General features: G+C 35.8%; 1 protein-coding gene across 1 annotated transcript in view; it reads left to right on the top strand.

Annotated features, from left to right (window-relative positions):
• LOC147074427 (protein dead ringer-like) overlaps positions 1 to 12,156 on the top strand; it is a 277,198-nt gene extending 265,042 nt beyond the window's left edge. Inside the window, exons 6-10 of the mRNA XM_085943960.1 lie at positions 4,764 to 4,914; positions 5,653 to 5,950; positions 6,896 to 7,049; positions 9,504 to 9,787; positions 11,116 to 12,156. Coding sequence (XP_085800086.1) covers positions 4,764 to 4,914; positions 5,653 to 5,950; positions 6,896 to 7,049; positions 9,504 to 9,787; positions 11,116 to 11,255 — 1,027 coding nt within the window. The 3' untranslated portion in view covers positions 11,256 to 12,156. The remainder of the gene's footprint in view (positions 1 to 4,763; positions 4,915 to 5,652; positions 5,951 to 6,895; positions 7,050 to 9,503; positions 9,788 to 11,115) is intronic.
• The last annotated feature ends 395 nt before the right edge of the window (positions 12,157 to 12,551 follow it).

Below are 12,551 nucleotides of genomic sequence, written 5' to 3'. Positions count from 1 at the left end.
CAAAACCATTAAAACATGATTTTCACACAACAAAAACATAATAATGACTATTTACTGCAAATCAGTGTGACTTTTGCTGTTGCCTTTCAGAGACCAGTTCAGAAATGCGCGGCTTCACCTTGGCAAGTGCCACTCTCATGTCATTTTCGCAACAAAGTCTGTTCCTTTTCTTCGTTTTTATGTCCAGCATCCTCGAAAAGGATTGCTCGCAAAGATATGTTGTAACAAACGGTATGAAAATCTCCAGAGCTTTCTTAGCAATAACAGGGTACGTTACCATTTGTTGACACCAAAACGTTGAGAGCGTTGTTGTTCTGAAGAGTTGCTGTTGAACCTGGCTCTGCTGAATTTCAATGATTTCATCGAGGTATTCATCATTGACATCTGTTGTCTGAACACTAAACATGAACGGCTGTCTCACCCATGCTGGATATGACTCTCTTGTAGGGAAGTATCCGTCGAGAGACTTTGCAAGCTCATCTAAGTGCGTGGCAATTGCTTGCTTCAGTTCCGCGGGTACAGAAATGTCTCCGATTCCAGATACATCTTCGATCTTACTTGACTTACTGACTTTACTAATGAGAAGTCACTTTTGAGGATACTGTTTAAGCGCCCAAATGCACTATATTCACGTTTGGTTCATCAAAAAATTTCGTCATACACACCTCAGCAGTCTATACACGCCTTGGATAAGGATCGTTTTTGGGTCAGTTAGGCGGTTACTTGTAAATTATACGTATTAAATTTATCCGTAACACAGTTTACTGTGAGCTGTCCTAGCTGAAAGAGATGGTCGTATAGCATTGAGATAAAAATATATGCGTTGTTCGTGAAGCATTGCAAACAGCAGAGTGTCTATTTTATTAGATTCAATAAGAACAGTAATTGATACTTACGAGCACCTACCAGAATTTTATATAAATTATACGATATGATTGTATGTCTAATTTACTTACCTACTTACATATTATTTTCTTCTCTCTTTCCCTTGTATTCCGTTGGTTTTTATTACGTATTTCAAACGTTTTATTTGTAAATTAATTTAATCTCAATACTATACGGCCTACTGCATACGTACAAATTTTAGGATATGCAGTTAGGCATACGGACAGTTATACGTTATAGTTAAATTCAAATTTGGAACAGTTTCTAACGGTGTTGGGTAATTAGTGAAATTATTTCAAATTCCGAATAGCTAGTTCAAATATGAGCGTCTCTAGCTTGCCGTAACACTAGAATGGCGTGGCATGCAAATATCCGATGACTGATTACAAATCGTATTCTGAATTTTAAGTATCAAATCTGATACTTAACTAAGACTTACTGTTAAGTTCCTCCAAAGAGACGTGTAGCGCACGTTCGGCACGGTAATAAATAATCTAAAGCAGGGGACGTCAAGCTGGCGGCCCGCGGACGAAGACTGACCCCCCAGTATGTCGTATATTTATATTAGATTAAATTATATTAGAATTAAATTTTATTTTTAGCGATTTTTTTGTAATTCTTATAGGTACATCTACTTGAATTGAGGCGTCTAATTCCAAAAAGCGATAAGTCCACATTTGGTCAAAATCGAGAAAAAAATACGCACGTATTCTTTGTATAATTATACAAAATATGTATTGATCTATTAATTCCAAAACGTGACAAAACCCTACGAAAAAAAATATTTTAAGTCTCGATTTATTACAAAAAGCACCAAGTCCGTATTTCATATTATTTAAAGCTTGGTTGATTTCGTGCATGTTTAAGTCAGGCAATAATGGAACGTTCAATGTTGGAACTGGCGTCTCCCACGATGTAGCAACCGGTAAACTCATGACAGTGCCACGGAAATATGTGCCTTATGCGGAATAAATTAAAAGTGAGGTTCAAGTAGCGCTACGTCCAATGTTATTTCGCCTATATTTATTACATTTAAGAGTTTATCGGCAGAAACAAATTGCCATTTGGTTCTAATTTCGACATAGAATACAACGGAAAAAAATAATCTCACATTAAAACAAATAATTGGAGCTTGAAACATAAAAATGTTGTTTTCCGTAAATATCGAATTGTGGACTTGTCGCTTTTTGTAATTAGGCGCCTCAATTATGGAGGTGTCGAGTATCAACACGAAACAGTCAAAAATTGCACCGCACAACCTCATGTTCGTCATGTGTGTTTATCTCACCTATCTACCCGCCAGGCCGAGCCCCCTTGAGCCCAGGCCCCTTGGCTTGAACCCTGTCAGCCCCCCCCCCCCCCCTTGTGGGGGCCATGGTGTAGGCTCAATAAGCGCCATGGGAAGATATCTGTGAAATACTGGATTACAGTCTAATACTCTAATGCTTCCGATTAATTTTGCACTTTTCAAGTTCGACCACGTTAAGACCACGGGACACCGCTTGAGCAGCCAGTTCTCAAACATTAGGAACAAATATTTATCCAAATCATCAGTCGAGACACGTACCTAACGAAATGTTAGCGGATAAAAATAATTAATGGAGTATAATATTGAGGAACAAGAGGTTTTTGTCTTGACGTTGCCGCAGCGATGGCTGCCATGCGCCGGACAAAGGCGACGCTATGTGACAGGCCAATAAATGGAGAAGAATTTCATTATTTTTACACGGCACTGTCAACTTTTGTCCAGGGAAGAACTCGACATGTATATTGTATAACCTAGCATTATTCTGCTCATTCAAATTATGACAAAGAATTAATCCTATTTACTATATTGTCCTTTTCTCACTACCTATTAATTCACTTCTAGATTAATTTATTCAGTACAGAATTTCCACCATTATATTATTTTATGTCAGTGTACTCACTCTACTTTATTATTCTGCAGTTTGCACTAATCGTGTAAAGAAAATGCAAAACAACTATTTCTCCCTAAACTTCTTTTTGAAATCATAACTTCAGGCTTCTTTTCGATAAGAGGATGCCAGGGCACTTACACAATTGTAGAGTCATGGATAAATATTCTTTTTTAATACCTAATGTCTTATAAAATATAAACGACATTTTGGCTATCGTTGTTTATTTACGCAACATGTGCTTTGGTCAAAACACTTCTCTCCTGGTTAATTTCCCTCAATATTCCTCCATATGATAATTGAAGCAGTACATAGGTAATTAACAGTTCGCAAAATGTGGTCAAAGATTTCAAGTGCAACACACACTTATTGCACGTCTATAATATGTGTTTCATTTTCGTAGAAATTAGGTACCTATCTGAATTTATTTATTAATCTGTTCTGTGGTTTTCAGGGCTCCATTACTTATTAATATTATATATAGGGCATAATTTCGAATTTTCTTCTGAATTCAATATAAGATACGTTATATAAGACATTCAATGGAAACTTTAAATTAGCTATTTTTGTTTTGTGTTATCTTTACGTTAACTATAATTACCTACATATTAATTACACAAAATAAACAATTGATGTTCCAGTCCGTTTCTGCTCAAATTTTCTATCTCCTTTGTCCAAGTAGATGTCTATTGATTTTGACAGAATATTAAAAAAATATATGCAGCAATATGAAATAATAATTATTGTAAATTTTGATTTATTAGTTTGTCCTTTTGAATATGGTTATTAAATCTTTATTCCGACCATTGAATTTGCGCTTATTTGGAGGCGAGTGCAAGAAGATGGAAGAAATGAATTTGAATAGAAATGTACATAGGTTGATACCAACTTATGTACCTATATAATATATTAAATTGGCAAAATGTTATCTCTCTTACATTATAATTATTCATAATAGACTGCCGTATGCTTTGTATTGTAATTATACATTATCTCCTGTACCTACATAAACAAACAACGATTTAGATTTAGTGGATTCTAAAAGCGCGATGCAGAACCATTTATATGCAATCAGTCCCTAGCATAGGCATCTATCTTCAAATTCTCAAAGCTGCAACCTGCAACGTCGCGTTTTAAAACGAATTTTGAAATACCTATCTCACAAAACATTCATATTAGAAAAAAAATCGTAGAAAAAAAGTTAAGCCAAGTGGGACTGGAAATTCACGTATTTTCACTGTTCGGCTGACTGCTCTAGTCATTGAGCTGTTGGCCTGCGTATGATTCATAAGAATTAAATCTAATACTTACTATATATGCGCTCTGAGGAATTATAATTTTCGTCGAGGTGAAGCTGCCGTTTTTGTAATTAAACCAAATTTATTTTTGATGACTTGTGTGACAAGTTTTTATGTTACAACTAAAACCGCATTTAGACCAAGCGAACGAATGTTTGTTCTTCCCCCACTCCAGCGAAATTCTCTTGACTTAAACGCTTTTTGCTGAGCGAGCATAAAAATTTCGCTGGAGTGGGGGAAGAACAAACATTCGCTCGGTTGGTCTAAATGCGGCTTAAGTCTGTAAAGATTTTTGTTTTTATGAGAAATTGATGTTAGCCACTTACTCAACCCATTAGGTACATATTTTGACTACAAACATACATTGAAAAACAATATGTGTATTTGCCAGACCCAGAATTCGAACCTGGGCCCCACGAGATAATAGACCTGACGCGTCACCGCTCGGCCATTGTGGTTTCGGTCTTACTAGGATAACAATTATTTATTACAGCAGGCGTCAATTTGCCAAGATGTTACTAAATAATATAATGACAAATTTATCATAATTTTGGATTGGTCTGGATCGGATCCAAGCCTTTGTTCCTGGTGCTTAAATCAATCTTTTTTTGATTCATGGATAAGCGATCATTGATTAAATATTTTTGTTTTCTCTTCTTTACAGATATATGAAATACCTCTACCCGTACGAATGTGAGAAGAAGAATCTGTCGACTCCATCGGAACTCCAAGCGGCCATTGATGGCAACAGGCGCGAGGGTCGCAGATCTTCATATGGACAGTATGAGCAGCAGGTCCAATCACAACTGAACATGGTGAGAAAGGATTCTTTATTTGTATTTTAGCTATTGGATATTTAAATGAGTTACTTCTTCATCTGATTAATGTTCATTGGTCAGTATATGTGTTTTCCCAGAGACCTGCAGGTAGGGACGCCATATCGAAAGCAAGTACCAATACTTACCGACGTTCCTACCTACAGGTCATCAGCAATACCCAATCCTGGGATTTAGATAACTGAATCACCAAGTCTTGAATATATTAGTTTGATTTTATTTATCTGACAGGTGACTACTATTTTCAAGATTTTTGCATACAATTTGTAGAAAAGGGTTCACCATACCTGATAGGCCACGATGGCCGAGTGGCTTAAGCACCCCCAGGGTCCCAGGTCGAATCCTGGGTCTAGCAAAATACATACATATTATATTGTTTTTCAATTTGTGTTCGGAGTCAGAATATGGACCTAATAGGTTGAGCAAAGTGGCTAACATCAATTTATCGTAAAAACAAAATCTGTTTATACAACCTCCACTATGTCGAGGCCCATGGATCGAACATGGTGAAGTAGTTAGTATACCTGATAGATCCTAAAAGGATTTTTTTCAATTGGCATACCCAGGAAATCCATTTTTGCAATCCTTTCATCCTTTGTATATTCTAGACATCTGAAAAATGCAGTTACAAAACCACTGAAAATTACGTTTCAATTTTATTCAAATCTTTTACATACTAATATTAAATGATTAACATAGTCTTTATTTATATTTCAGGGTCAATTCCAACAGTCAGTACAACGCAGCCCAGTACCTTCTAGCATGCATCAACTATCCCAGCAGATGTCTCCATTATCTTTAGTAACAGGAAACACAAGGGGCCTAGCAGGAGGCCTTGGGGGAGGTCTGGGAGGCGGGGGACTCGGTGGGATTCCGCTCGGCCTTCACCACGCTGCTGCCCAGCAAGCGGCTGCTGCTGCCGCACACCACGGAGCACACGCCATGGCACACGACCTCGAACAGAAAATGATGGAGTACATGAAATTGTTCCAGCAGAAAGACTTTAGGAGACCAGGTATGGGTGAAAATTGATTAATTAAACGATTATTATAACATCGCAAGTCTGTAGTAAAATGAGGTGAATAGAAAATATTTGTTTAATTTCAATTTAATTTGCTTTTTCCTAACTTCTACAACGATCAAAGTGAAATTATATGTGGAAGCAAAAGAGAAGTAAATAAAAATGGCAAAATGAATAAAGAAGAAGGGAACGAGTCGAATTAACATTACAAAACTGTCCAAAACTTGCGTGTCCTGAAATGTACTGATTTTGGACTGATATTGTAAAATGGTAATACAGTAGAACCTCGATATAACGGACTAATGCGGGTGATGGGTTGTCCGTTAAGGTCGAAAGTCCATTATGATATATCCAGACACACTCATTGTGGAGTGACGTTAATGTTTGATGTCGACACGCTTGCTTTCGGTTATTCTGCTTTGAAAAAAGAATCATGTTTTGTGTGTTATCTGCATTATCTGACGAATAGTCAATAAATGTTGTTGGATTGTCATACGCAAAACATTGTTTTCAATTGGTGACACTTGGATTTAAACATGTATAGCACTAACAGGATGATTTTATCAATTTTCACATTTGTCCACATACTTTGTCCGTTATATCGAGGTTCTACTATACATTAATTAATTTGAACTAAATATTTAATTGAAAATCTTCATTTACTGCAAACAGGTTACCACATTGAATTCAAAGATAATTAATAACTATTACTACCAACTATTCAGTGCCCCAGCCTGACTATCGTTGGCCTTGATTTACACTAAATGCGTTTCAACAATATTATTAATCATTACAAATCACTAATAAACTACATTCCTTCCAATATCTGCCCTTTTCTTTGGCTATGAATTAAAATGATTACCACAATCAAGTTTTTACTGTCTAGTATTTTTGATAGATTTAGCCCTCATTTTGAATCCTTGAATTTTCATATTACAGGTTCTGAATCTCCTCCCGGCGCAGTATCCCCTCGTGAAGCGGCCCTAAGTGCACTGGAAATGTCTCGTTTAACGTTATGGAGTCTCTACAACAATAACACTTCGCCACCTGCCTCCATCAACAACACATCATCACCAGTCAATGAACCACAGAGGTATGCATTAATTCTTTTGTGTCAAGTATTTTGAGGACATTTCTCACTCTCATAGTATTATTATGTCTTGCAATACACCATGCAAGCATTGTGTAACCTGTGGTGTGTTGCAGGATAATTTATTGATTATTTTTGTCAATTAGGCGTCCTGTGGACCTGATGGGACTAAACCCGTCCCCAAACATTGTCCTGGCTACGCTTCTGGCACAAATTAGGTATATTACAGTAAACACATTGACACTAAATATTTACCATTATTTTTTCCAACTTATGGATGGTGTAGATTGGTGGACGTTAGAGCGATGTATTGCAGCCACTTTTTCTTTCCTCTTAACACCGCGCATAGCATATTTCGCCATATGACTCTTACAAACCCTACGGTTGACAGGTGTATGGTATATTTATGGTTCAGTCCAGTGGCGAGAGGTGGAGGTAAGCTGTTACGATTCGACATAAAAATAGTGTACACTAAACTTTGTCATACTTATTTGTTTTGATTAAACTAATAATACAATTTGCAGATGATGCTGGTTAGTTTTAAATTCAATTAAACCCTGCCTAAATCAAACCATAATAGTTTCGTTATAATGTGGACGATCCAAAAAAAATAGTCCACACTTTTTGAGTAATCCTTATTTGTTTTCGTTGAATTAAGAATACATATTACAGATGGTAATAAACTAACAAACACTATCTACACATTGAAGTCTTATTTCAATAAATATGTTCGACTGACAAATTTTATTGTTCACTATTTATATTGGATCTTAACAGCCTACCTTTACCCTTCGCCACTGTTCGGCGGCTATGCACTGTGTAGATTGTAGAGAGAAAAAAGTGGCTGCGACGCTTGCTGTAATTCTGGCTCCAAAATTCTATAAAAAAAGTCCCCTCATATATAAAAAATAAGTAATTTTCTGGATAGTTTGATGTTTTGTAAAAATATTATTATATTATGTCAATACAATTTCTATTAAATTAATTATAATTACTTGATTACAGTTTCATAGAAATAAATAAAATGGCAATTAACCATTCATTGTGATAATAATACAATGTTGCTTTTACATTGTTTGATAATCAGTCCATTGCATAATAATCACAAAGTATTAATTAGAATAATTACAGTTGTTACAATGTCAACTGTTAATTAAACCAAATATTCTCAAAGTTTCGGTGGGCATTTGGACTCTATTTATCTTTTTGTTGCAATACTTTATATCTCTTGGATCTCCAAATGTGTTTTGTTATAAGGAATGTATTTTTTATTACATTTTAATAATTATTGTGAAAAACATCTGTTTTGACAAAAATATTAGACAGATCAGAGTCGTTAGTCATTTGGTACATGTTTCGACAAGCTGTGATAGTATAATTCTTAGAATAATGTATTTATAGGTAAATCAGTTTACAGTGGGACGATGGGCACCGTAAATTACCTTGCAGTTGTAGTGGTATTGTTTGTTTGCATAGCATATACCTGTGAATCGCTTATGGTGCCACTGTAAGATGATTTACCTATGCCTACCTAGAATTTCCTTTTTATAAGATCACAATATTATTCTCATGGTTTTGAAATTTCTAGCTATGAACCCTTCTTCGGAAGTTGACTATGACTAGAATTCCGAAGATAATATTATCATAGCCCCAAACAGCTGTCAACATACCTCAGATATAGTAGAATTGATAAAAAAGTTGGTTTCATAGCTATTATAACAAAGTTCTACCACAAAAACATCTCATAAATCATCACAAATCAGTAATAATATAAAGAGAGTGGCTATTGTTCTGCAAAATTAACCCGTATTTCTCGCATAACGCACAGTAGAACATTAACTTTATTGTTGTTAACCTTAACTATGAAACGTTATATATACCATCATGCTGCTTTTCAGTACGGCTACCAAAGTTAAACACAACATAGTTAAACATATTTTCTACTTAATTAACTAAAAATAATTTTCACTAACTTTATATTTCACGCAAAAACAATAATTTTCAGCAATATGTGCTCGCAGTTTTTAAATGAATGTAGTCATTCAAATCAATATTTTCTGGTGATGAAAAATATTTAATTCAGCCGTATAAATTCTATCTTACTCTAACGCATATTGCAGAGATACAAGCGTACCGAATGCTTTCTCACTCACACTTGTGGTTCGTTTTTCTTTCTGGTCTTGAGTTCAATTAATAATAGGTATTACAATTCTCAGTGTAGTGGTTTTTTCTCCATTTATGTGTAAAACTTGAGTATCTACTATTAATTGGTGTTGCCAATTGGGAAGATAATGTTCAAACTTGTAGACTAAGAGTCAAAGGTCACCCACAATTTCTCAGTGTAGCTGGAAATAAGATAATGTACATTGTACCTCATCACATTCGTTTCCGTAAAAAATCTTCATGGCTAAAGTTGGGTGCATGTCCGACTAATGACTGTTTGTAAGAACCAAGTAGCCCTTTGATCCGCAGGGAGGCACTGAACCTGAGCGAGTCCCCCATCCACACCGGAGGCATCTGCGTGAAGAGGGAACTCACCGAGAGGGAACCTCCGCCACCCGCCAAGAGAGCCACCCCCCACCCGCCAACCACACCAAATTCCAGCCAAGTACCGATGCCTGTTCCTCTGCCAGCACACTCACCGCCACACCCTGATCACCAGCAACAGTCCAGCCAGCAGCATCACAATGCCCACCAGCATTCCAATGGCCTGGGTGCCGCTTTCAAGATCACAAGTAGAGGTTCGTATTGACTATGTTTGATTTAGCATTTTAATAAGTTATGTTATTATGGTTCTGTCCACTCACTAGTCATTTGTAAAGGCCGCTGCTTATTCTCTGATGACCAAATGCCAGTTGTTAATAGCTGGGGCAGATACGTCAGTCCTTAGTGACTTATATTATTTATATTATTATTATAGTTTTCGTGTAACTCAGCCATGACAATCCGTGTTCCATACGTTTATGGTCAATTCGTGGTTGGGGTAAATTTTCGATTACCTGTCACATTGCACTCACAATGTCATTAATCGTCTTTTTATCTACTCTTGATAATGGTGACAACTGAAATAACTATCGACTGAAAAATATCCTGTAGAATTTAATATAATTTATTTATATTATCATTTTGTCACGGTAACACTTGGATAATGCCATTGAATCCATCAGAGGATTCGTTTTCAACGTTGAGAAAATTACATGGATTTCAAATAACAATACCTGTTCACTATCAGATAAAAATATATATTCGAGGTGTATTTGGGTAATTAGTCGATCGGCTTATAATGTCGTGGGTCCCGGGTTCGAATCCCGAGTTGGGCAAAATTCACATGTGTGTTTGGAACTAATAGGTTGAGCAAGTTGCTAACATCCATTTCTCATAAAAAAAAAAATAGAAGAATCTTTAAGAATCTTTTTTTTTTTTTTTTATGACCATGTCCGATCCTATAGGATCATATGGGCCTCCACAGAGTAGAGGTTTGTATTGACAGATTTTGTTTTTTACGAGAAATGGATGTCAGCTACATGCTCAACCTATTAGGTCCATACCCTGACAGACACAAATTGAAAAACAATATGTGTACTTGTCAGACCCAGGATTCGAACCTGAGACCCACGGCGTGATAGTCCAACGCTTATGCCACGCGGCCACCGTGGGTGGAATCTACAGGTAGGTGTATCTGTGGAGTCCCATAATAATATGATCTTCTTAGGATCGAATATGTTAAAAATAAAAATCAATTTGGAATTATAATCCAATTATGGTTTTTATTCAATTAGTTATGTGCAAATATTTGCCTTATTGAATTGAAAACATGTCATTAATCCTTTCCACGCGAACGGTACACCTGTTGTACACTAATTAATTGGCCATTCGATATAATTAGCATGTTATTTAAATAGTAATTAAATGCTCCGCAGTCAACAAGTTAATAATTATTAGCAATAGATGCAAAGTTAACCGCTTTGTCGGAGAAAGGTTGGTCAAACTGGTGCAAAGTTGACCAAAATCGAAAAACTTTTATCTTGTTACTGATTTTAATGTTATTAACGGTATTTTCATTTTCCAGGTGACGCAAGAACAGGAGACCAGCAGCTGGTTGTCTCAATGGAACTCAACGGAGTCACGTACGAAGGCATCCTCTTTGCCAACCAGCAGAACAGCACATCGACTCCGCCCAACCAGCGGCATAGACCTATGGTGTCTTAGAACCCGCGCCCATTATATGCAACAACATTCACTTTAGCCTACGTATAATTTGGCTTCATTCTAGTTTTAACAAATCAGTAGGTTTAATTTTTATTTTGTAACGAACGGTTTATTTTTTCTGTACTTTTATCATTTTACTGTGAGTGGTGACGGATTATCGTCTCCATTATTGTAAATGCTCCCATCTCTGATTATGTCCGCGAAGTTCGATTGGTAGTAAGCAATGTTGCACTCTTTTGACTCCACATGCATTAATAACAAACAATTATAAATCTAAATGGGAATAAAAATCAATAAACCATCAAAATGAATGAAATTTTTAATGTCATTTAATTATTTACTGTATTTTTTAAATCACTCTTTTCTTTCTAGTAATTGAATTTAAGGGCCTGGGATAAAACATTGTCACCCCTTATTTATATTTTTGGTATCAAGAAAAATCTAGTTCCAAATTCAAATCTATTACACTCATAAGAACCATTCGCGTATTAAAATTTGATTGCTTTTGTGTACCTACTAACTGACATTTCAATTGTCGCCAATATATGTTCGTCACTATTTTATCTTACGATAATAATTATCAAAATATTTAAGGATGTAAGAATACGAATGCCAATCCGGAAACACTCTTGCTCGCCTGATTTAATTATTTTTTTTGACAGGGGCAATTATTCTCATATTTTATTTTTATAAACCAAAATTAAGGTTTACACAATTTTATCCCGTGGCCCACAATAATTTAAGTACCTGTTTATCATAAAAATTGTCCCGTGCGGGTTATGTGACTAACGACTCAACAAGTATTCTGTTAGTATTATGTACATATTTAAGTTTGTCCTATTTGTACTTACAAAGTGTAAGCATCTAAGGTGGAAAGCTCACATCTTGCCACACCGCTTCTTGTGGGCTTTGCGCCTGAGATTCTAAGTAATTGAATATTTCAACAGTGAAGTTAGACTTAATTTCTTCTACAATCTTCAATGGAGGTTGTGATCCTTTCTTTTTAAGTTGCACTTCTTACTTAATATTTTTTTATCATTATCAGGAAATGATTTATTTTACAATAATTATATTGGATCGTATTTTATACATCTATAGATCAAACGATACATAAGAAAATCCTAGAAGTGAAAAACAATTAGACTAATGCAATCCGCATGGTCGGTTTGACAGAAGCTTTCACGCCGATTGTCGGGTTAGTTCGAACTATTCTATTTCACTCGTGACTCGCCAGAATGATTAAAAGTTAAAGGTATTTCTCAATTGGGTTAGCAACTTTCACGAAAGCATCACTTG

Source organism: Rhyacophila brunnea, unplaced genomic scaffold (assembly GCF_057557595.1).
Source record: "Rhyacophila brunnea isolate RB1 unplaced genomic scaffold, BYU_Rbru_1.0 scaffold_16, whole genome shotgun sequence".
NCBI lineage: Eukaryota > Metazoa > Arthropoda > Insecta > Trichoptera > Rhyacophilidae > Rhyacophila > Rhyacophila brunnea.
This window is presented reverse-complemented; position numbering and strand designations above follow the sequence as displayed.